This window comes from Siphateles boraxobius, unplaced genomic scaffold (assembly GCF_051911475.1).
Source record: "Siphateles boraxobius isolate OS27281-9 unplaced genomic scaffold, OSU_SipBor_1 66, whole genome shotgun sequence".
NCBI classification, from domain to species: Eukaryota; Metazoa; Chordata; class Actinopteri; order Cypriniformes; family Leuciscidae; genus Siphateles; species Siphateles boraxobius.
The window spans coordinates 14,353,310-14,380,000 of record NW_027509193.1 but is presented as its reverse complement, the minus strand read 5'-3'; the positions used below and the strand labels follow the sequence as shown (position 1 = coordinate 14,380,000).

At 37.4% G+C, this 26,691-nt stretch overlaps 1 protein-coding gene across 1 annotated transcript in view; it reads right to left on the bottom strand.

Annotated features, from left to right (window-relative positions):
- aclya (ATP citrate lyase a) overlaps nt 1–24,464 on the bottom strand; it is a 26,012-nt gene extending 1,548 nt beyond the window's left edge. Inside the window, exons 1-27 of the mRNA XM_077212447.1 lie at nt 24,236–24,464; nt 19,915–20,096; nt 18,543–18,665; nt 17,785–17,847; nt 15,602–15,792; nt 13,536–13,615; nt 12,585–12,715; nt 11,621–11,739; nt 10,576–10,712; nt 9,676–9,737; nt 7,473–7,590; nt 7,177–7,331; nt 6,835–6,928; nt 5,147–5,288; nt 4,839–5,007; nt 4,617–4,721; nt 3,343–3,539; nt 3,152–3,233; nt 2,913–3,023; nt 2,645–2,772; nt 2,476–2,569; nt 2,223–2,377; nt 1,965–2,115; nt 1,729–1,872; nt 1,532–1,645; nt 623–705; nt 205–281 (exon numbers count right to left, since the gene is read on the bottom strand). Coding sequence (XP_077068562.1) covers nt 205–281; nt 623–705; nt 1,532–1,645; nt 1,729–1,872; nt 1,965–2,115; nt 2,223–2,377; nt 2,476–2,569; nt 2,645–2,772; nt 2,913–3,023; nt 3,152–3,233; nt 3,343–3,539; nt 4,617–4,721; nt 4,839–5,007; nt 5,147–5,288; nt 6,835–6,928; nt 7,177–7,331; nt 7,473–7,590; nt 9,676–9,737; nt 10,576–10,712; nt 11,621–11,739; nt 12,585–12,715; nt 13,536–13,615; nt 15,602–15,792; nt 17,785–17,847; nt 18,543–18,665; nt 19,915–20,073 — 3,184 coding nt within the window. The 5' untranslated portion in view covers nt 20,074–20,096; nt 24,236–24,464. The remainder of the gene's footprint in view (nt 1–204; nt 282–622; nt 706–1,531; nt 1,646–1,728; nt 1,873–1,964; nt 2,116–2,222; nt 2,378–2,475; nt 2,570–2,644; nt 2,773–2,912; nt 3,024–3,151; nt 3,234–3,342; nt 3,540–4,616; nt 4,722–4,838; nt 5,008–5,146; nt 5,289–6,834; nt 6,929–7,176; nt 7,332–7,472; nt 7,591–9,675; nt 9,738–10,575; nt 10,713–11,620; nt 11,740–12,584; nt 12,716–13,535; nt 13,616–15,601; nt 15,793–17,784; nt 17,848–18,542; nt 18,666–19,914; nt 20,097–24,235) is intronic.
- Nucleotides 24,465–26,691: the final 2,227 nt, after the last annotated feature.

Below are 26,691 nucleotides of genomic sequence, written 5' to 3'. Positions count from 1 at the left end.
GAGAGAGATCAACAGAGAGAGAGAGACAGAGAGAGAGACAGAGAGAGATCAACAGAGAGAGAGAGACAGAGAGAGAGAGACAGAGAGAGAGACAGAGAGAGATCAACAGAGAGAGAGAGAGACAGAGAGAGACAGAGAGAGAGAGACAGAGACAGAGACAGAGAGAGACAGAGAGAGAGAGAGAGATCACACACACACACACACCTATGAATCCCATGCTGCGTCCCAACACAAAGATTCCATTCAGTGCTCCGATTTCCACAAACTCATCTGCCTCATCGCTGTGCAAGAGAAAGAAAGTGCATGAAAGATTAGTCTTATTTTTATGACTATTTACATAAACACTTTTCTTTACTAAGTATTGTTACTGTTGTTATCTAAAACTATTGAAAATCATTTTCGATAATTGAAATAAACTGAAATTTTATTTTCTAAAATTAACTTATTATAACAAATTAAGTCACTATTTCAGAACAAAGCAAACAATTTACAGGTCTGAACCACCCTTAAATGAAAGTTACAAAAAAGCAAATTAAAAAATTTAATTAATACTATAATAGTATATAAATACAAAAATAACCCTGTTCTTTTACACAAGACATTTTACTCCTGTTTTACTGACCGAGTGAAGCCGCCACAGTTCCTCAGCAGATCCACAAATGCCACTCCAATGAAACCATCAACATTCAGGATAAGGTTTGGTTTCTGATAGAAAGAGAGATTTTATGAGATTAAAAAAACACCACCACAAAACGCTAAACTTGAATTTTCATCTTGTCAGAATCAACATTCAATTACTACATTTATTCATATCTTATGCTTTTAGCAAAAGCAGATTATCATCTCATGTTGTGTGTTTTTCCTTGTTTTCCTTTTACATCTGCAGTTGTTCTGTGAATTTTCACTGTCAAAATCTAGCCATTTCAATAGGAATCCATGCATTCAGGAATTTTGTGAGGACTCAAGTCACTAACTGCGTTGACATGGACCCTAATAATCTGTTTGTAATCGGACAAGAAAAAAAAAGTGTCACAAGTCGATCAGGGTTGAATTAGCCAAATCCGATTAAAATTTTCGTTGAATTATAAATTGTGGTTTAAACCTTTTCTAATCCGTTCGATAGGACATGTAAACACTTGATCGATCGGACTGAAAATTTAAACTGGAAAGTTCTGCGTTTGAAAAAACACAGAAATGACAAAATGGCACACTGTGCACGGAACGAGCTGTTGTAGTTGAACATAGTGTCATAAATGACTGTCGTGTCATTCTTAAATTCTCCTTCCACTCATCGTCTGTGAAGTGGTGCAGGACAAAGTTGTCCCACCAGTCCTTGCTTCGGACTCTCGGATTAATAAATAAAATCAGCACGATTTGATTTGAAGCTTGTGACATATAACTGCGCACATCCACTTGATCGTTTTATTTATTGTTCATGTAAACACGATGTTCCGATTGAAACAAAAGGGGTTCATGTAAATGTTTCTACTGTTAATACCAGGTGTAAACGAGATCCAAAACACATTTGTACCTTTGAGGTGGTGATCTTCTCCACCTCCAGAGCGTAGTCCAGCAGCTGAGTGGCAGGAAAATGCTGTTTCACAAAGTCTTTGAGTATCTGCACCCGCATGTCAGGATTATTGATCTGAAAATCAGAGGTATACAGCAGTGTGAAATTGACCCATTTGCAATATAACATATAATGTGTGTGTGTGTTGGTATACTTACAGATTTTACCCTGTGTCCGATGCCCATAATGAGTTTGCCGTCCTTCTTCATTTTGTTGACAAACTCCATAGGCAGCACGCCACTGTCAAACGCCTTACTGAACTGCTTAGCAGCTGCGTCCAGGGCACCTCCAAAACGGTCCCCCTAAACACAAACCAAACCAGTGATGAAACAGATGCTCTCCTGATGCTAAACAGACATGAACATGCATGTGGAAAAGTCTTTCGTTTACGTACAATGGTCAGGAGTCCCGAGGTGAGGCTGGAGATCAGGTCTTTGCCAGCACGTGCACACACAATGGTGTTATGAGCTCCAGACACAGCAGGGCCGTGATCCGCCGTCACCATCAGACACATCTCGATGAACTGACATGCATAGCGCGGCAGCCTGCAATATGTGCATGAAAATCATTTAGCACTGAGTAATTATGTGAGATACTGGTGGTAAAGAGTGAAAGAAACATGGCAGTTTGCAAAACAAAGAGTGAAACACACCTCCTCTGAAACCAGAGCAGGCCGAGGGTGCCTCCCAGCCCGATCTCAGACTTAAAGACCTCAGTAATAGGCATGCCGGCGTAAATGAGCTCCTGCCCTCTCTCATCACAGATACTTGTCATGAAAGACGCAGGCTTACGGATCAGACCCAGCTCCTACAGAGAGAAGGACATACAGATGACTATAAACCACAGTCGAGACTACTGTAAGTAAGTGAGTATTTGTCATCCAAACGTATAATGTTCATACTCACGCGTGCCCAGGAATAATCCATTGGCACTGTGGGCGGAGGAACCTCTTTGGCAGGCACGATCACACCTTTGGCTACTAGATTTTCATACACAGATCTATAGGATACACAAATATGTGGTTACTGAAGGCCACTTTAAGTTGTTAAATTCATAAGTAGACGGAGGACATACTTGATGAGTTCTCCTAGCTCATCAAAGCTCTTGGGTACAAATGCTCCTGCCTCTTCCAGAGATTGGTTTTTAGCCACTGCAGTCTCAGACGCCTGGTTAGCACAAGCTCCAGCGTGGCCAAACTGGACCTAAACACAAAAGTCAGGTTAGAGTCAGTTAATTGAAAGAGGTTAAAATCATCTTGGTGTCCTAAATAAGTCATTTGAACACATTATACTCAATGCAAATGCTCAATACAGTATGTCTAATATCACTTGGTCATAAACACCTCAGAGGAGAACAGGGTGGCACAGGTTCCGATGCACCAAGAGACCACAGGTTTGGTGATCCTGCCTTCTTTAATGCCGTTGCAAATCTTGTACTCTTCATTTCCTCCAATCTGTAAGTGAAGAGAAGACCCATGAGTGTCATATTGCAGCCAGGCTCTGAGTTTTATAGTGACAGTAAACTCTTATGTTTAAAAGGGAGGAAGAATGGTGTAAGTGGGTGAATAAATGGCACACTCGCCTCTCCAAGCACAACGATCATCTTGACTCCTGGTGTGTCTTGATACCTCAACACATGATCCATAAACACAGAGCCTGGATACCTGCAGGAAAGACATAAGCCACAGGTTTAAACTCTCACACAAATTGTTAAACTGATGAAATGCATCAAACTATATTTAGTATCAGAGAGATGTTGACTTGAACACACACCTGTCTCCTCCGATGGCAACTCCTTCATAAACTCCATCTGTAGTGCGTGAGATGATGTTGTTGAGCTCATTGGACATTCCACCAGAGCGGGAGACGTAGGCCACACTGCCGGGCCTGTACAGCTTAGACGCCAGGATGTTATCCAGCATCCCACCCGTATTACCAATCTTAAAACAGCCTGGTTTAATACCGCCGACCTACAGCATACACAAACATACACCCACAGCACAGACTTTTATTATTATGAAAAAATCATACATTATATGATTGTATATAAAATAAAATCTCATTTTTATTTATATACATTTTTACATAATACATCATTAATAATTATAATAGTAATAATAAATTGTACATGCATTATATAATTCATAAAAAAATACATAATTTTGTATTTTTATTCTAAAATGTATAATTTTGTAATGGCAATATTAAATTATTACTAATTCATTAATAAAAAGTAATTTTATTTTAAAATAAATTACTATTATTACTACTGCTACTACCATCATCATAAATAAAATAAAAATGTTTAGTTCTAACAAAGCATTACTACTATTAATAATAATAATAATAACAACAACCAGTAATAATAATTTTATATGCACTGTAGAATAGTTAAATACTTATGTAATTTGATTCTAAAATGTATGGTTAATAAATATATTAAACTATCTATTTTATAATAATATTAAATTATATTACTAATTAATTTATAATAATCAAATTATATAATTATTTAAAATGTATTATTTTAGAATAAATAAATTACTATTACTACTACTAACATCATAAGTTATACAAAAAATATTTTTTGTTTCATTTAAAATAGTAGTATTACTACTACTACTACTACTAATAATAATATTTTTATATTCATTGTAGACTAAAAAAATCTGTATTTTTATTAAAAAATGTGTAGAAAAAATATAGATTTTATAATGATTAACATTATTAGTTATTTAATGACCAATCAAGTCATAAATTATATAATTATATATAAAATCTAATATTTAACTACTACTACTACTACTTTTATATGCATTGTAGAATTAATAAAAAAAACATTTTACTATTATTATATAATAACAAAACAAATTTATCATTCATTTTTCCAATTGAGGAATTTCTGGTCTCCTTTAATTGGCCTGTAGATGGCACACAAACCTACCATTAATCCAACCAATTTGTCCCCAAAGTTGTTGTTTTTTTGACCCCAAAGTGTGTACACACGCACACACGCACGCACACGCACACACAGTTTAGAGTCATACCGTTGCAGGTCCAATGATAGTGACTCCCTTTTCATCTGCCATTTTGATGATCTTTCGAGTCAAAGCCTCTGGGATACCTTCAGCTATGATCGCTATTGTGTGAATCTGTATATAAAAAAACACAAAAAATCAGACCACATTGGTTTGTAAACATGTAAGGATTAGTCCACTGCACAGCACAGCCATATGAATATATACAGTCAGCTGATGCTGATCTCAGACCTGTGGGTACTGCATGGTCTCTATAGTGCTGTCATAGGCAGAGCGGAGGGAGGCAAAACTGATGAGCACATCCACTTCTGGATGTTTCTTCATTGCATCAGCCATGTTCTTATAGACCGGCAGCAGGATCTCCTTATGGCCCCAGTAAAACTTCTGCTTATGGTCTCCACTGATTAAAACAGAAATGATGTGTATTAACATTAGATGGGGTTAAGTGACAAGCTCAAGGCCACATTGTTTCCACCACTATATATCACATAATGACAGCCATTACAAACTAGGGTTTTAAATGCATTCATAAGACTCACGTGAAGGGGTAAACCATGGCTGCTACTGACGGCTCCTGACGTGAGCACACATAATCGAAGTCCAGCATGCCCTGCACCGCACGCGTCTGCATCCCCCACACAATGGACTTGGTGTGGTTACTGAACAGAGTGGTGTTTTTGGCTATAGAGATAAAGACAGCAGGATAAAGAGAAGCAACAGAGGGAAGAAAGAAGAAGAAAAACATTACAGTGCATCTGAGAGTATAACAGAAGGGAATGCTTTCAATACAGTGTCATTTCTTATTTGGAACTAAATGTTCTGAGAAAAAAAATCATGAATGTACAGAATATAAGCATAATGTGGGCTTTACAATACAAAATTAATCTGAACATGGCAGAGTATGTTAAAATTTTAAATAAGACATTTTAGGGCCATTTGAAGACCTGGGACTGAGCCATTCAGATTTTACACGCCAGAAGCCACTGAACTTACTTAAAGGGATAGTTCACCCAAAAATGAAAATTAGCCCATGATTCACTCACCCTAAAGTCATCCTGGTGTATATGATATTCTTCTTTCAGACGAATACAATCGGAATATAATTAAAAAATGTCCTAGCTCTTCCAAGCTTCATAATGTGAGTCAATGGGTATATTTTTTGGAAGTCCATCATCCATCATCAGCGCATCCATCCATGATAAAAATGCTCCACACGGCTCCGGGGGTTAATAAAGGCCTTATGAAGAAAAGCGATGCGTTAGTGTAAGAAAAATATTCATATAATTAAAACTTTATCGACTAAAATAACTAGCTTCCGGCAGACGGTCGTTCGCAAGTCGACTTGCGTCAAAAAAGAGTAACACTTGACGATGTATGACGTAGATGTAGGAGTAGCGTAAGCTTTGAGGCCTCTCATGGTTCAAACAAACAGGGCTGGGCAACCGCGTTTGTCATTACATTTTGCGTCAAGTTCAAGTGTTACTCTTTTGGTGTAAGTCGACGTGCGTACTGCCGTCTGCTGGAAGCTAGTTATTTTAGTCGATAAAGTTTTAAATATGGATATTTTTAGGACACGAATGCATCGCTTTACTTCAGAAGGCCTTTATTAACCCCCAGAGCAGATGTCATATACACCTAGGATGGCTTCAGGGTGAGTAAATCATGTGCTAATTTTAATTTTTGGGTGAACTATCCCTTTAAATAAAATATAGAAAATTGTTGTAGAAATTAACAGAACACACTGTGACCCAAGAAAATGAAGGCCATCAATAATCAATAAATAGTTTAGTTTATTAGTAGTAATAAGCATTACTAATACTAATATGCTAAGATGTATGCCATTTACAGCAATGAAGCAACTTGCCACATTATTTCAGGATGTGCAGCCAGAGTTTACAATGAATGTGTTTACAACAGCTTTGATCATAGGCCAACCACTTAGAAGTGAGAGCCCGAACAATCCATTTTATTATCGAAAGGTGTGTTTGACCTGAGAGAGATTCAAAAGCATACAGAACTGTTTGCTCGCTAATCACTCTCACAGTACTTTGATGCCATTCACAGATCGGTCTGAGCAGCGCCACTTCAGGTCGAACACACTTTTTGCATCCATGACGCGTTTAAAATCCTCCTAACATGGGTCTGTAGGGGGTGCACTAGCCTACCATAAATCTATTCAGTTACTGTAATTTCCTGCTTGTGAGAGTGTGGTCAAATTTGCACTAACCTGCAGGAAGTCCAGCACGAGTCTTTTGAGCTGATGAGTTTTCTGCTCCAGTTTTGACCTCAGAAAAAGAGGCCGATCTAGAGGACGCGGGAGTCTGGGAGCGAGAGAGAGAGGGTAATAGTAAGAAATAATTATTTATTGGTCATAATGTGATTTTGTCACTCTTTACGGTGACACTTAGAGATCACAGCCTAATATGCTCTTTGTTTGTGCCCCTAAAACCAGTGAAGAAAGACTCAACAGGAAACTTTACTGAAAGCCCTGAATCATCGAATTACATCCTTGAGGCTATGAGAGGTTTTTAATGCATGCACACTGAAAGTAAGACACATAATCACTCACCGTGGTTCCACCGCTAGCGTTGAGAAGGAAGTTAGCGGTGTGGGCGGCACCACGAGGCTGTGTGGCGATTGGCCTGTGGCCTAGTGCCATCCCAACAATAGCGGTCATGTGGGTCTCAGTGCCAAAAACATGAATTGGGATACCGGTGGTTTTTCCTGCGCAAGCACGCACGCACACACACACACACACACACACACACACACACACACACACACACACAAAAAAGACATTAACATGAGATCAAGTACGGAACTGTTGATTTCTTTTGTACACAACGTGCACATGAATAAACTCACCAACTTCCCCCATCACTCTTAAACCTTCCTGGTAGTTTGGGCCACCACGACGGACAAATACAGTGACCTCATGCTCTTTCAGAGGGTCCTGGTAATCTTTGATAGCCCTGACGATACCCTGGTACATATAAAACAGTCAAACAAACACATAATGGGTGTGGGTTACAATATTCAATGAATGAATGGAGGCACTTATATTGTACTACTGTACACCCAAAGCGCTGTACAATCATGTCAGGGGATCTCTCCTCTACTACCACCAGTGTGCAGCATCCACTTGGATGATGTGACGGCAGCCACAGTACAACAGTGCCAGTGCGCTCAACACACACCAGCTTTAAGTGGAGAGGAGAGAGTGGTAGAGCCAATTCAGTGGATGGGGATTATTAGGAGGCCATGATTGGCAAGGGCCAATGGGTGGAATGAGGCCAGGACACCGGGGCTACACCCCTACTCTTTATGAGAAGTGCCATGGGATTTTTAATGACCACAGAGAGTCAGTACCTTGGTTGAACGTCTCATCTGAAGAATGGTACTCTTTGACAGTATAGTGTCCCCATCACTATACTGGGGCGTTAGGACCCACACAGACCACAGGGTGAGCACCCCCGCTGGCCTCACTAACACCTCTTCCAGCAGAAACCTGGTTCCCTTTCGAGAGGTCTCTTGTATTGCGTAAGTTAGCTTACGCTATGGGAAAATTCCTTTTCTTGAGAATATTGAAGCACATTTTTTAAAATGCAGTGCAGCTGCACAGCAGACATACAGCTGAATCACTGGGAAGAAACGACCTAGTCATGCGCTTCCTCAAGGGGGCCAGAAGGCTAAACCCACCTCGACCCCCCTCTATACCTAAAGGGGCCCCTTTAGAGCCACAGTCTGCTGGCCTGAAGCCGCTTTTACTCAAAACTGCCCTCTTGCTAGCACTGGCATCAGTCAAGCTTCTGTCTTGAATTCGGGCCCAACGACTCTAGAGTCGTCCTGAAGCCAAGTCACGGGTGTGTTCCTAAAGTGCTCTCGACTCCATTCATTTCGTTATTTCGCTGTCAGCTCTTCCTTCGTCAGAAGACGAAAGAGAAGCGAGCTTGCTCTGCCCTGTGAGGGCTCTGAGAGTCTTTTTGGAGCATTCTGCACCCTTCAGGCAGACAGAACAGCTCTTCGTGTGCTTCGGAGGCCGCACCAGAGGTTGTGTGATCACGAAGCAGAGACTGACAAACTGGATCTCGCTGGCTTATGAGTCTAAGGGCCTCCGTTGTCCCATAGGCATCAAAGCTCATTCCACGAGAGGCATGGCCTCATCATGGGCATAGTCGAGTGGAATACCAATTGAAGATATTTGTGCGGCGGCAGTCTGTCTGGGCCTGGATAAACATGAACTGCGGATATATATACCATATAAGAAGAATGGCCCCTTATAAGGCCCATTCCTATTCTTTTCCTATATAAGGCTCATTACTGATCTGGCCATATTAGGACTCTTAACTTTACTCTTCTATGAGCCTTAGGCGCTTGGCCCTAGGCTATAGTATGGGGCGAAGTTTTTAAGCACGCACAGCGTTTTAAAAGGGGTTCCCATAGCGTTAGCTAACTTAACGCAACACGAGAGACCTCTCGAAAGGTAACGTAACTTCGGTTCCCTGAGAGAAGGGAACGAGTATTGCGTAACTCGCCGTGCTACTGTGCTTTGATCAGGGGATCGCTTCAGTCGATTTAATGGCGAATTCTATGGCGAAATGGGGGCTTATATTTCTTTAAGCCACGCCCATTCTGGCCGGCTCTGACGCGCGCGAAGCGTCCTGATTGGCTTGCGCATCCTAACTGACTCGCCATAGGTTCGTGCAGTTGCTGCAGCTGCACTGCGTTTTAAAAAAATTTCTTCAATATTCTTGAGAAAAGGAGTTTTCCCATAGCGTAAGCTAACTTACACAATACTCGTTCCCTACTCTCAGGGAACCAATCTTACGTTAGTAACCGAGACGTTTTCCAATGAGGTCTCCCATCCAGGTACTAACCAGCCTCAACCCTGCTTAGCTTCACTGAGCAACCAGTCTTGGGCTACAGGGTGATATGGCTGCTTAAATATCATATATATTCATATTCTGCTAATGCACTGCTAATGCTAATGCAATAATATTAATATTCTGCTAATGCAGATAGATAGCAAAAATGCACATGGACAGCGTGAGGGAGTCTCAGATCTAACCTTGAATGTTGCTGCTACGTTAGTGAAGTTGGCAATGCTGCCTCCAATGATCAGGACTTTACCTACACAAGAGAAATGAATGGTGACACATGGGATACCACAAATACATGAAACTTCTTTAACATGCAGATTACAAAATGTTTCAGGTAACATTTATCAAATGCCCTGGAATACGATCATGGTCCTAATTTTACCAAACACAGTATATAATATATAGTAATTACCATTTTTACAATCTGGTTGGAATAAAAATGACTGTTTAAAACTTAAAGGAAATGATCATTATCATTATGGAAGTCAATGGCTACCATCAACTGTTTGGTTACCAATATCCTTCAATAGAAATATCATCTTTTGTGTTCAGCAGAAGACAGAAACTCATAGACGTTTGGAGCAACATTAGGGTGAGTAAATGATGACAATTTTCATTTTTGGTTGAACTATCCCTTTTTGCTAACACAAGTTAGTCTATTAACTTTAAATTCAGAAACATTTTTCAAACATAATTCAAATTCTCAGACAGCAACCGGTTTTGTAATGACAGCAGCATTGACACTAATAATGATTTCTTTATATAATAATAAAAACAATAGCTGCTGTTGCTGTTGTTGTTCTTATTAATAATAATTCTTTCTAGATCACTAAAAATACTTTATACTTTTTATTTTCGGATAGAGGGAGAGTTGAAGTCTGGTTGTGGGACAAACCCACCAAAAATTTAATTCTTTCAAGTGAACAACTTTAACATGTCAACACTAAATCTTAGGGGGAAACGATTAAAAGGTTTATACAAAAACCTTTAGACAAGAATTGTTGTTAAAAAAAACACTTTGAAAATCACTCTAATCAGTGACAGACTAATAAAGAAACACTTGGACAACAAGATTATAATGAACTTACCTTCAGGGTGTTTCTCACGGGTCATGAGGGAGAGGATGGTCTTAGCATAATCATATGTTTGTTGCTCACTAGGAGCTCCTGAATACTCGCCGTAATTGGCCAGTTCATTGACACCACCCAGGTCACAAATTGTATCACTATGAGTGAGGAAAATTATAATAGGTTAAACTGTTGGCTAGTAGACACAGACAGACACAAAAATGCATAACATCAAAAATACGAAGTAAAATGTAATGTCAAAAATATTTATCAGAGAGATCCCAATTAAATACCAAAATTGCAGAGCAAATAGAGCAAGCCAAATTATCCAGTAAATCTAGCATGGGTTTTATTTTTTTTATTTTTTTGTGAGCATTAAATAAGAAAACATTTGGTTTCTTGATCCTCCACTCTCAGAGGACAGCACATACGCATCCTAATTAGTCTCTCTCACTCTATCTCCTCCCTTCATCCAGAGAGAAGGACAGATGCAGTAGTGAAAGATAAACCTCCAGATAACAGTTATCAAGCATGGATGGGTAATGTCATTTAGCTCTCAGCATCTGGCTCTTACAGGTATCTGCTTCATCTCTCAGACCATGAAGCACAAGAGTTCTGCTCATTATACCAGTATTTCCCTTCTAACTGTCTTGAACTATAATTCTGCTATTCCAAGCTACTCTATTAAGATTTAGGATGAATATTTTGTCGGCATGACTTTTTATCTTCTGTGGAACACAAAAGATTATATTTAGAACAATGTCTTGTTTTTTTTTTGTCCAAACTACAAAAAAAAAAGTCAATGGTGTCCAATGTTGTTTTGGACCCCATTGACTTTATTTGTGTGGGCAAAAGACTTAAGATATTTTTCAAAATATCTTTTGTGTTCTGAAGAAGAAAGTTATCCAGATTGAGATTTTTTTTTAATCCATTTTTGAGATTTTTTTTTTATCCATTTTTGGATGAAATATCAGTGTTAATTGCTTAAATTGAAAGTGATATTCATCCATACGTGATCCATTTGCATTTATATGCAAACCGGACTTATCTCTTGAGTGACAGGTACCTGTACACAACAGAAGCTCCGCCCCCTGCCACCATGGTCCAGATCCGTCCGCGAGGGTTCAGGAGAGTGAGTTTGAGGCTGGCGCCACTCTTAGCATCTAGATCAGCTATGTATGCCTCCTACAGGAAGGTTATAAAAAAGGCTTTTATCCTGTAAATTTTTGTTAATTCACATATTGTATCTTATAATTCTCATATTTTGTTAATTCCCATATAGCTGGGTTTGCTTAATATCATTTGGTTAAAAAAAGACATGTAACATGAACGTCAGTTCAGCAAAAGTGGATATACTAAGCAAACGCCATAATGTAGCAAATAATTTGCTCATAAATGACAAAAAAGTAGAAACTTCATAAAATGGCTTGTGGACAGTGTTGGCAAAATATTTAGGCCTAATAAAGCAAAGACACTTTTCTGTTCAACCCATATGGACCAATTATAGCAGCACATCAAACAGAAAGGTAACACATTGTACCAAAAGTTATTTATTAATAAGCCAACTCTGATTTTATTCCAGATAAACCAGTCTGTTATAACAGCTATTGTCACTGTGTGAGTGTGAGAGAACAATTAAACCAGCCTTCTGTCAGATAAACATAGCGTCAATACATCCTGCCAACAGTGACGAAGAGCAGGAGACACACCAGTATCTCCCTCCAATGCCTTGTCACTGTCTGTGTGTGGTGAGTTTGAACGTCATTAATGATTTATGAAAGACTGCTTCCAATTAATTATTAAACCATATTCCTTAGAAGAAGTGAAAGTAAGCAAACGCAGCAGAATACGAGAAGTACAAGCTTCCGATTGATGAATTGGCAAAAACAAAGTGATAAAAGGCAAGGGTTTCTTTCCTGTTCCTTGTTGGGCTTCTAGATTAACTCATACAAATTAATATTTAGATGGCAACTGAATCACTGAAACTGTACAATTCTATGCAACAAAATACATGTGGCATGTATTTTTACCTCAGGATAGGCCTCTCTGCCGAAGGGAGGGGGAAACTCCACATCACCCCACTTGGCCTTACACAAGTAATCGGCTGTGGCATCGATTTTAGCAGCCATGTCCAGCACATACACTCCATCCTTAGTTACCACTGACAGAGAGAAAGAGAGCATTTGTTCTTAGCTTGAACTTCACAAACTGATTGCACTTTGCATTTCTTGCCTGCCTTAGGCAATAATACATTTGAATGAATTTAAATCTCAGTTACTGAATGCTTTGGGTTGTGCAGTCATGTACTAGGTGAAATGTAATGTTGAGGTGATGGCATGCGTTTTCAGCCACATCCAAGTGTGGCAATATTTTGATATTTATTGGTATATATAATTCTTAAATCATGCATTCCACTGGATGACAAAGAAAATGTGAAACTTGTGCAGACAGAGCATATTTTCTAACAGGCCGAGAAGTAGACTTTTCACATGTGTAAAGATAAAAATGTGATTTATATAGACAAAAAAAAACATTTCCAACAGGAACATCAAAGGAAGTTAGAAACTCAGTTCATAACACAGAAACAGATGCTATAGGGCACAAGGGATTATTAATTAGCACACTATGAAACATCTCTAGTCACCATCAAACAGCATCCATGTTAATTAAATAGCAATCTATCGCCTTAATTTTCTCAAAATTAAATGTTTCTTCAAAACACTTTTTTGACACCAAGTTGGATCAGAGTTCGGCCTTTAGTAATGAAAGAAAATAAGTGTAAAATATTTTTTACATAAGACTTGTTCTTAGTCATTCAAACATAATGAGCAACTAGAGATTTTACTGCATTGAAAAGAACTTGAAGTGGTTTGTCTTTGGTCTCCATTCGGTCTCCAAATCAACAGTGCCAAGACATTGCGAAGAACTGAATCAGAATCTGACCGACAGCTGAGGTGGGGTGGGCTGCTTTTGTGACTTACCAAGAGGGTTGATCTCCAAGTATGTAAAGTATAAGTCTTCATACAGGTTGAACAATCCTACCAGGAAACTAGTTAACATTCTGTAGAGACAAAAAAATAATAATAATAATACCTACATGTAATTTTCAATTATTAGAATATTATCGTTACATTAAATATTGTGAACATGTTAAACTGACACAAAGTAGTTTAGTTCAACACCACAAAATCTAATCACTGACTTAACACACCCAAAATAAGTATGGATTTGTGGTTTAATGACTGTCATTTAACTCACATAAATGAACAAACAAATGGAAGTACAGAGAGTCTGAAATTAAGCTCATTGTTCTTACTCCATTGGCACTTGTTTAAATGATTTTAGATGTACTACTGTTCAAAGGTTTGGTGTCAGTAAGAATTTCTAAAAAAGTTTTAGAAAGAAGTCTCTTATGATTACCCAAGGCTGCATTCATTTGATCAAAAATTCATTAAACCTGCAGTATTGTGAAATATTACTACAATTTAAAATAACCGTTTTCAATTTTAATAGATTTTAAAGTTGCATTTATTCCTGTGGTGGCAAAGCTGAACTTTCTTATTATTATCAATGTTAAAAACTGCTGTGCTGCTTAATTTTTTTGTGGAAACTGTTGATACGTTTATATCAGGATTCTTTGATGGAAAAAAAAGTTCAAAAGAACATACATTTATAATGATTTCTGTTTCAAATAAATTATTTACGGTCACTACTGATCAATTTAATGCTTCCTTGCTGGATAATTTCATTACATTTAAAAAAATAATCTTTGACTAGATTTTAAAGAAAAAATGACAGATTAATGACTTTTTTTGTAATACAGACTTGTATTGGTGTGATATTGAAAGCAAACCAAATCGAAAACAGAAAGTGACTGGAAATGGTAACACTCAATTTAATGACAGAATCTGTTACTAAAACAGCTGTTGTTTGGAGTAACAAGGGAAAATAAAGGGAGACATGAGGGAGGAGAGAGTTAGAGAATCATCAGTCATCCACCTCATAAAAAAAAAAAAAAAACTGACGGCCCGTAGTCCAGAGAACACAATTTATACATGAGAAACGACGAGGAGGCAGAATAACTGGAGGAAAAAGGAGGGCCTTTTGGGATGCCAGTAAATCAGTAAATGTACTAGGTGAAAGATGACAAAAGGAGATTTAGCAGGAGAAATGTATCCTTTATGCCACAATATTTGAGAGAGGGAGTTGTGTGCTGTTGTTCCCAGCTGTAATTCTTTTTCTAAGAGCGCTGTATGCATGTCTGACTGAGAAAGAGAGAGTGAGAGGAAGAGTAAAAACAGATGGATGAATCGTAAGAGAGGTGTGGATATCAGCCAATGCTGCCAAACAATCTTCCAGTCAATCTCAATGTCAGCCAAGACGGTGAGGCCAGCCAGAACGAGATGTCAGAGTATGTGTGCGCGTATGCCATTAAAAAGACAGACAGGGTTTATAGACGTGAATTGAATAATACTGGGGGGTGGGTGGACACGGGGAAAGATCTCATTTGTGTAATGGATCAAAGTGCCCTCCACTACTGCCAGCACAGCTGAGAGCACCTCATTTGATTGTTTTTCCTCCCTTCCCCTTCCTCTTCCACTCTTTCATTTTTGCTCACCGTTCTCCTGATATGCATGTATCAGGAGGACCAAGAATTGCCTGCAGCTTCTTGCGTTCAGCGATACAGAGGGGACCCTTAAGAGGGTTTTAAGGCAATTCAATTATGCTTATATTCCCCCTAGAGTGGTCTTTACAAGGAAGCTAAAACAACATAAAAAATAAAGAGGAGTGTTTACAGACTTTGTTGATTGTCTGATTTAAAAAAAAAATAGTGTAAACACAACAACAACAACAACAACAAAAAAGGCTAAATAAACTATACAAAAAATTATAGATGACTATAGTTAGAGACTATACATTTCACCCCCACTATAATTTTGGGAGAAAAATCAGTGCAGTCCAGCTGAATGGAATTAGACATGGTAAAATGTATTTATATTCATACAATATGTTCTATTTATGCATTTGATCTGACTGTCTGACTCACTCTTTCTTATCTGCAGCGGCATGTCTGAGGAGCTGACTCTTGACTGTGTCCGCGCTGATCTTCTCATCCACTCCCACCAGGAGCTTCATGGCTTTAGAGTCCACATCACCCACGTCCACACCGCCCTCGTGATGGAAGAGCACGTAATCGCCTTCACGTGTGGCATAGATGCACACATAAAACTCCTCCTCCTGAGGGAAAGTCACAATTGAACAATGTTACCTCTATTATATTATTTACCATGTAAATAATCAAACCCCTACTATAAAAAATAATAATATAATACATAAAATATAATATAATACATTTTTATTATTAATAAATAATTCCAATAAATGCATTCGTAAAATAATGAAGTATAATACAAATATATTAGATGCAGAATTATCAGGGATTAAAGTGAAAAAAATTCTTCTAACTGAAATTTTTTTCTGGCCAAGTCATATTCCTTTAACTTTATTTAAATAGTCGAGACCAATAGCGTTTTAAGGGAAGATGTTGTAAACCGCTTTAATATTGCCAGTTAGCATATTTTAAAAGCTATTTTAATCTATGAAAAAAAATTACTTAGCTTGACAAAATACTCAACCATCTACATAACTTTTTAGTGCATGTTTTTATTTATCTTATAAGACCAAACAATGCTAAACTACATTAATATATAGTTTGTTCCATGGCAAATCGTTTTGGCTGAGGGCAAAGTGAAGTTTCATAACTTTATATATTTAGGCTATTTAACTTTAACTGTGTAGCCTATTAGAGAGCTGACTAATGTTTGACTGAATTGTTTGCTTTATTGCTCATTGCATAGCTTCTTATAGCCTACCTATTAGGCTACTTATACTTTTATACTGGATATTATTGATCATTAAAACTGACATTTAACAAAAAGAGACAGGGTTGTGTAATGTTATATATTCTAAAATATATAAAATATTCTTTACATATATTTTACTATGCATTCTCTTCACAGTATGTGTACATGCATAATAAAATAAAACGATACAAACCTGTCTCTGTTTGTTAAATGTCAGTTTTAATAATCAATAATGTTTCATATTTTTGAAATGAAAACAAAAAGAAGCAGGGTTGTGTGTTTTATATTTCGTGTTGTTATAAATATATGCAGTGAAGATAATCAATGTGCGTTGCCTGAACCACATTTGTGTGGCCATTAATATGTTCATTTATAAATGAAAAGAGGTGTTTATATATATATATATATATATATATATATATATATATATATATATATATATATATATATATATATATATATATATATCATTTTATTGTTGATGAAAAGAGGCAGAGTTGTATTTTATACCATATTTCGCTTTATTGTTGCCTTAAAATATACATAAAAAAATAACCGGAGTAGCCAGAGCGAGCTGAGTGAACGCATTCCGTTTGCAGAATAACCGTACTCGCGTCCTCTCGTCCTCGGGAGCTCGGTTCTCCTGAGTCGAACTTTGCAAGTCCGAAGTTTGCGTACTTGGTATTGAGGAACGGCCAATATTGGCCCGCGTTCTGTTTTCTATCATGCGCCGTGCACGTTTGCGATGACGTAATATGCACGCAAACGCACCAGGGTTCGATAGAATCAAGTTGAGTGTGAAACCAGACCAACGCTGCGGTGGGCGCAGGGAACAAACGCGCTCGGATTCGGACCGCAGTAAACCAGCTGTAGAGTGAACACGGAGCAGTTTTTCCGTGAGCGGGAATTGAAAACCCGGACTGGCCCATAAGCGAAGTGATTACAGAATGTTAGAGTGGATAGAGGAACGTGCTTTCGCTCCAATCCAGGCTTTATCACATTCCCCTCAGTAGGTTGAATACACCTCGTCTTTCCTTAAGACCTATTCAAACTAAAATTAAGACATTTATCACACTATTTGAGAAATGAAAGCCTATTTACGGCCTTAAAATTATGAAAAGTGAACTTAAGACATTAAGGACAGACGGGAACCCTGCAATTGACGGAAATCCGTCGTAGCGACGGAGACATTAATCCCTGAGAATTGTTTAATAACAATAATATAATCATTCTGCTTCTAAAATGAATTATTATGATCAGTAGTAGTAGTAATAAATATTACCATTTAAAAATATTATTATTGTTATAATTAAATAAGCCAATTTATTCATGGACATAGAACATAGCATTTACCGGACAGGCTCACCTGCTTGTGGGCTACAAAGGGCTCAATCAGGAAGTTCTTGAGAACGCCTTTAGCCTTCCCCACCTGACAGACAGAGAGATTTTAAAAGCTTATACTTGCATATCAAGCTTTCCTTAAGGGATTAAACACCAGAAACTGCCTTCGGTCTAAATCTAAAAGCTTCTCCTAATGAAAAACACACAATGAAAAGAGAATTATGTAAGAGGCAGAAGAAAAGGAGGCCAGGGATGGGGAGGAGGAGGTAGAGAAGAGGAGAGCAAGTGTTCAGACAGTATAAAGGCTTGTGCTGTGCACCAGTGATTTTACTTCAGCGTTTAGAGACTCGCAGAGAAAAGTGAAAGATTTGACAAGCAGAGCTGCAACACACACACACAATCTCATTTGTGCTGCAGTCACAACAGTGGGCCAAAAGGCCAGTTGATATAAATCAGCCAGAGAGAAAGAGGAAGGCGAGGTGACATTTCAAAGAGAGGGAGGGGAAAGGGATGACAAGGTGGGAAAAACAATGAAACGCTCCCTTGAAAGTGGGAGAGTCAACAGGGGCTATGACCAATCTAGCAGATGAAAGACAGAGAGAGCAAAACAGAACAATATTATTAAAATGATCATATAAAAAAAATATATAACACAAATGTATTCCTTTCTCTCAGCAAAAACGTTTTTGGCTCTCAGGCAACAATGTATGCAGGGGCATGATATACAGTATAATATATTGGGATGCAAAAACTGCATGAGGCAGTGTTGGTAACTGTCCTTACCGCTGTCTCTTTCATAAGGCGGGGTTTGATCCATTCCTTCACACCCTTCAGATCCAGGTTCACACCCACCAGTCCCAGTTTCCCTCTGCGCTTGATCAGCTGATCTGGCTTAACGACTAACCGCTGGACAGAAACATGAGAAACGCACAATAATCAATCAAATATTGATTATAACTTACAAATTCATGCTGCCAATATTATTGCAAACAACAGCGAATGTAAAATACACATATGTTACAATCTGTGACAAAATCCAAAAGTGAAATGGACAGTAAGATCTAAACAGTTTGTTTTAAAATAAAATAAAAATATATATAAAAAAAATCCTAATAATTCTAATTTTCAATGTGGTCACAAACAGAAGGCAAGAGGACGATCAAATGATATTTGAGATCTATATGTGACTTCCTCATTAAACGGTTCTCTATAGCTGTCTCGGTCGCTGGAGACGGAGAGACATGAGTCATATCTAATATGATTTTACCCTCTGGGCTCCTCCATAAAGGTGATTAAGGGTGCTTTTTCAGCAGAAACTATCCCTGTACTGTCATTTGAGAAATCCTGCTATGCTCACTTTAGCTGCTTTAATTGACCTCCTAGCGAAGTAGCATACTAATGACTGTCTCTCTATATGATTTCTTTTACTCATTTACTCCTCATGCTGAGCCCTCAACAGAACTGCCCTGCATAAATGTCTGAGAAGTCGAATTAGATGGAAGTGTTGGCAATAGTAAGACTTCACATGATTCTTGAATCATATGGAGAAACAAGCCTATTCTACGACAAGAACAATCGTTGTAACAGTTGCATTATATTTTTATAGCAATAAAATACTGTCATTATATATTTGAAAATATTAACAAGCATTAGGAAATATACAATATAAACATTTATAATACAATTGAATTATGATTTAACTCAATTCATAATATAATAATTATAATATAATTTAACAATATTTAGGATATGATCTAATTTTGCAATACTTATTTTTTTTTACATATTAATTATTTTCTGAGAATACCCCCCCCCCTCCTCTAAACCCCGATCCCCTCCCCCTCCCAAATGAAGATTCAAAGACATTGCATTATTGTGGCAAACAAGTAAACCATTGAATAGAGATTAAAACCAAGTCTTCAATTACTGTCCAAGAGCGCACAGCGTTTGTAAATCAGTCTGAGACAGACACACAGAACGAATTCTCTAATTGTACCTGTACTATTTTATCATTTTTGGCCTTTGTACAATTGCCTCATGTTCATTGATCATGAGGTCTTTGGTCATTTAGTTGCACCACATGGCCGTATCAGTTTCATCTTAAGCCCAAATGTGATCCCATTCCCAGGTCAGTTACTTCCAACAGCTGTCTTACCTCCGTCAGAAGCCAGGGGTGATCCTGAGCCAGTCGCTCCCAGTCAGTTTCTGCTGTTACATTAGCATAGCGGAAGCGGTTCTGTACGGCGGCTGTAGTGCAAATGTGTTTGTAAAGGAATTCCTTCCCCGTCTGCTCGGAGATGGCTTTGGCTGACATGGTCCTAGATGACTAAAAAAGCACTGCAGAGAAAGACAGAAACTCATTAACCATCAGCCACTTGATACTGATAAATGAGCAGCAACCTTTCAAAATGCTTTACGGACCCTCAGTGGGTATGCATGTCGGATCAGTGCAATGAATAAATCAATAGAAAGCCTAATAAGGCTAAATAAATAAATCAACAAAAAAGCTAAATAAAAAGTCATTAAAATAAATAAGGCTAAATAAACTACTAAAAAGGCTAAATACAAAAAATACATACACATAGTTTCTGCAAGATTTGTTTATGTTAGGTCGGTATGTCTTTAAAATGCAATATACAAATTCAATACATGGCTTTACAATAACTGCTTTGTCGGTTTCGCTTTATCCAGGAAACTGACCAGGAACTTGAGTGGCTAAGTGAAACTAACACCCTAACTAACACATTTAAATAGCACATCTACATAACATCCTGCTGAAACAAACGTAACATTTACAAATATTCGGTAGAATTTGTCATTTTTGCAGGCATTTTCTCTTATGCTGGATTACATTTGTCTTTGTCACCCAGTTCATCTGCTGGTCTCTCTTTCTTTTTACCTTTTCCTGAATTAGGGATGGCAGCCAAAAATAGGCTTGACGCTCACCCTGATTTGATTAGACATGGACTTCGTGCTGTGCCACAAGACAAGAGCAACCAATGCAGTCTGACTGACATATAACAGAAGCTCAATCAGGTACAATTGCACTAATCAACTAAGCTTTCTTAAACCAAAAGAAAAGAAAAAACATCCAGACAGGCATACAGTATAGCATGAGGTAGATAAAATTGTATGACACTGTCCTTATAACCAATTTCACCAAATATTATGGCACACAACACCTATATGAGCTAGAAGTTATTATTCCCCTTCTCTCAGTCAACGGTGCCAAGCAGTGAAAACTCTCATACATGAGTGCATTTGTGATTGGCAGGCTAAAGTCCCATTCAAATGACATCACAGCCGCCTGTCTGAACCCTGTCAGGACATGCAGTAGAACGAAAGTGCCAAGCTGTCAGCGGGGTCAACACAACCCGTTTTTGTTTTAAAAAGACAAGATAAACCAGTTGGCAGAGAATGACAAGCATCTCAATCTGCATTTATACTGGCTAAAACAACACAGACAACAAACTAATGCTGCAAAAATTATTACACGACCATTCAAAAAGATTTTTGGACGTGTGTATAAGAAATTACTAGTTTAGCAACTAGAAATTGTTAGGCTACTTTATTTAGCAATGCATTAAATTGATCAAAAGTTACAGTAAAATACATTTACAACATTATACAAGATTTCTGTTTCAAATAAATTGTTCTTTTAAACATTCTATTTAAAGAATCCTGAACAAAAATATGAAGCGGTTTTCAACATTGATAATAGTGATAAATATTTCTTGAACATCAAATCATCATATTAGAATGATTTCTAGGATCATGTGACCCTGAGGACTAGAGCAATGATGCTGAAAATTCAGCTTTGATATCCCAGGAATAAATTACATTCTAAAATATGAAAACATAGTTCTTTTAAATTGTAATATTTACTGTTTTTATTTGTTATCAAATAAGCTTTGGTGAGTATAAGCGACTTCTTTTAAAACAATTGAATAAATCTTACTGACTCCAAACTTTTGTATGGTAGTGTATGTGATATTCTGAATTTATTTTTTAACAGATAACATATTTTTCCATATAAGCATCAGCAGCTATATGTTCAAAGGGCCAAAGGGTCTTTAGACAAAAATGACAAACAATAAACAAATAGGCTTCTCACAACATTACAAAAAAAACTAGTTACTAAGGAATGCTCTAAATAAGAATGACATTTTATCTTCTTTATCCACCTTGATAATAGTCTAACTGTTTCTTAAGCTCCCCTTCTGTAATGAGAATTAATGTTGATGCATGTGGCGAGGAGAACAGAGCGTTCAGTTAGGAGACAGTCAGGTCCTTGACCCAAACAATTTACTAATGAAGAGAGAGGACCACTCCACCCCCAACATCTCGCATCTCCCATTACACTGGAATGCTGTAAATGAGTATACAGACTGAGAAGAAAGCAACATATTTAAAGCCAAAAAACTAAACCACAACATCTTAAACAACCAACTTCTTACTCACACACATACATATGCACAAACACACATTGCTGTATCAAAGTACATCTATACTTGATATCCAGAATCACTGAAAATATCAGCCAAAAAGAAGTGATGAGTCATTGCACTGGCCACACTCGACTCACAGGTCAGTGATGTAAAGTAAGTTAACCACAATTCGACAGATAACCAAGTAGACTTTTTAATGTGCACATTTTAAAATGAAGTAACCAAATAGAGACAAAGCCGGTATATTATGGAGAAAATGTATATTATATAGAGTTATATGTATATACATTTTTTCTGATTGTTGCTGTAATATGAGGTCTACAGTCACATCTCCTAAAAAATATACAAATAAATAAATAAAATAAACACTAAATCTCCAGTAACTTCCCATTAGCCAATTTCATCAAAACAAGAAAGTACTGTAGGATTCTGACAAAGATCACATATTTATTAATTACAGTTTTAGGACAATAAGTGCAGTAACAGTGATGGTTTCTGTGGTACATTTTTGTAAGATGGATGAGCAAGAGAAAAACTGGCAGTGTATCTCTAGATTCAGTAGATACGTCTCCACGACAGCGACTGATGTGTCATGTACTTTCATATATTACTGAGTGTTTTAGTAGTATTGATTTTACTGCACACAGAATCACATCACCAGTGCCCTGGTCTGATCCCGTTTACAATGGTGCGGTCAGATGGTAATGGCGTGGTACTTTTCTGTAGGTGCAGGCCAGTTGCATCATGCACACCAGCTCATACTGCGATGCACAGCTGGTTAAGGGGTTGTGCATCACACTAGTAGTGATGGTGCTGATTTATAACTCCGTTTCCCTCACTCACAAAACAGCAGCAGTGTCATTCATCACATAGGAAGGATGCGGGGAGAAGGTGGAGTTACACTAAAGATATTGATCTTACTACTCTCCACACAAATCCAACACACGTCTGATACAAATTTTTGTATCAGACAGTTAAATTTGAATAACACTAAAGAAATTACAACACCAAATCTAAAGTTTATGACTGGCATTATTAATCTAATTTCTATCCTGATTGATCTACTACATCTACATCTTAAGCGCAAGGATGGATCCTTATTTAAGCTCAAGCTTATATAATGCTTTATTCAAATGAAGATTCACTTTAATTTACTTTTATTAAATGCCACACTACAACAATCAATTTAAACATTTATTCTTATAAAACAAATCAGTATGTTAGTTGTTAATAGTATTTTTTTTAAATTCCAAGCGAGTAATCCATTTGAGACTCAATTTCACTTGTAACAATTCATTATACAAATACTTATTCCTTTGGTACTAGTCACTATACTAATAGAATAGTTATTTGATGCTACAGGGATAGTGACTAGCAGCAAGTGAGTAAGTACTTGGATTTAATGCATAAGTACTAGTAACTAATAGATTAGTCATGACTGCAGTATGCACTAGTAACTAATTGAATAGATACCATTTACGAATAGAATAAGTAACAGAGTTACGCATGTACTAAAATCTAATAGTAACTTACATAGTAACATAAAATTTATAGGCTACTAGAACTTTTAAGGAATATGTTTAAACGGGTTGCCATAACCTGACAAACATCTCTAGAATACAATTAACTAAAGGAAATTAACATTTGTTTTAATTCTTCTTGTGTGCTGTATTTGTTTATTTTGTTTTTCAAGAACATAACATGCACCTTACACTTCCGTATACGTGAAAGGTGTTAACACAGTCCTTCATTCATTTAAATGACAGGTAGAGACCAGTAGAACCTGTCTCCATACGGCTCTGACTGATATTCATGAAGAAAATAACAATAAATGTAGATAAGCAACGCTAAGGTTCGTCAACACTGATCTCTACAGCGTTTTGAGCAAAAATAGCTGTGTCACTGTTGGTTTTATATTCCGTTTCATATACTTCGCTAACGTTACATTTACTCCCATATGAAAGACTGCTTTCAGTAATCGGTGTTTATATGACTAGTAATGTTACCTTGATGTTTTAAGCCACTTACCGGTATATGTAAGATTAAGGATAGCAAGTTTTCTCCTTTCAGGGATTTCCTACTGTACGAAGTCTCTCTGAGTGTGTTGACAGTCGAGATACGGTTGCAGGAGGAGACACTTATCCTCCAGACAGCGTGGCTGCTCGCTCGCTCACTTTCCTTTCAGCCGCTCCTGTTTTCTCTACGCCGACATCTGACGATGGCCTTGGCTGATTTCTTTAGTCTCTGATTGGCTCTCACCATCCACCGTGATTCGAGGCCGCGCCCACTTGAACAGTGAACAATCAAAGCCCGTCTACAATTCATCAGACCAGGGTTTGATTGGCTAATTCCGCGCCGCTCGGCCAATCAGACTGCACCATCAGGCGTTTAGCAACGCGCCTCAATGAACCCCATTAAGGAGAGAACATGACCCGAATGTGCAATGTGGACTTGAGTTTTGAAAGTAAGGATTTCTAAAATGAGTTTTCACAATCATTTTTATTTTGCCAGACAACTAAACAAGAATAGCTAGTAATTGCGTCATAGTACACGTAGAGGCTGGCCACATATTTAGGTCATATTATAGCCTATTAATTTGCCTATTTTATTTAATTTATAATTACTTTGCATAACTATGGATTAGCAAGAAGAGTGGCACTTAAACTATTACAACAGATAAAGCAAACCAAAGTAATGAAAATTACAACAACCCTTATTATCAAAAAATAATATTCACATTCGGCAAACAAAGATCGAATCATTAATCCTAGCCTACACAAATTCAGAGGCTTTTAAAGGCAGGCTCCACAGGCAGTGAGATCTTTCTTTAAGATTAAATGTAACTCCATATCTAATGCTTAATCTCAGATAAAATCAAAGTGATGCAGCTTCTCAGGTGAATGAATTGGCCTTTACAAAGGGCATTGCAGCACTGGCTGTTGCTAATGCACTGTTTGGCTCCTCTGTTCACGGCAGCATCAGTTAATGGGTTTGAAGGGCTCCAGCCAAGAGATATGACTCAAGCTGATTTTACAAAACAGACAGTACAGGCTTTAAATAGAAACATTGCCATTGATCACTGGATGTCACCAGTGTTTGCAGAAGCAAGACTTTGATAAGTCAGTGTGGAGACCACACGTTTAACAGCGTGGCATTGAGGGTCAGTGCTAAGTTGCAAAAAAAACATTAGAACTATGTGAAAAGTTAGCTACATATTTGTAATGCAGTGAATTTTAATGCTAAATCCATCCATCCATGCAATATATATATATATATATATATATATATATATATATATATATATATATATATATATATATATATATATATATATATATAAGATATATATATATATATATATATACATATATATATAGGCCTATATTTACACACACACACACACACACACACACACACACACACACACACACACACACACACACACACACACACACACACACACACACACACACACACACACACACACACACACACACACACACACACACACACACACACACACACACACACACACACACACACACACACAGTGGCTAGCGAAAGTATTCATGCCCCTTAAATTTTTTCCTACACTTTGTTATGCTGCCTTATGTTAAATCTATACACTCCGTACGTACACCATAATGTCAAAACAAAACAAAAAAAGATCTGTGATAACTTTGTAAATGTATTAAAAAGGAAACACTGAAATAAGTGCTTTGCAAAAGTTTAACTCACTAAGTTTAACTCACCTTTACAGGTCAGGTTGGATGAGGTTGTTCCAAACTTCTTCCATTAAAGATTATATAGGCTACATGCTTCTGTCAACCTTCAAATGCAGCACAATCACTTTTTTTTGTATTATTCGTCAGATCTGTGATCAGATATGCGTCAGAAGTTCAAATGTGAGCCATCAGTGGTCTACCTGTAATTATATCCTTATTGTAACAAATGCTAAACAATTACAAGAACTACTTTTCCATAAGGCCAAGTACAAGTTAGAATCAAGAGCTTTAAAGTATGGACCTTCTTGAATAATTGACTAAGCAATTGGTTTTCCTCATGTGTAAAATGTGCTCTGCTAATAGGACAGATATGCCTATTGGGAAAATAAAAGATAATCCAATTTTTGACAGGAAACTAACATTTTAAAAATAAGCAAATTTTGAAAATTTAAAGCAATGATAATTTGACTTCCCATGGCACTTTGTAAACAACTGGTTGCTATCAACCTACTTTGCATGTGTGGGCCATTTTGCAAAAATAAAGCAAAAAACAAATAAATAAAACTCACGAGGGAGCATTTCCTGGTACCTCGTTAAACGGTTCACAGTTTTACCCCCCAATGTTCAAACCCAAACTACAGCCTTGCAACCGAGGGAGACAACCAGTTCCCACCATCTCAAACAGAAGTGAACAAAATAGAGTAAATCACCTTTTGAAAATAACTTGACGCTTCAAATATAGATTGTATCGATTACATA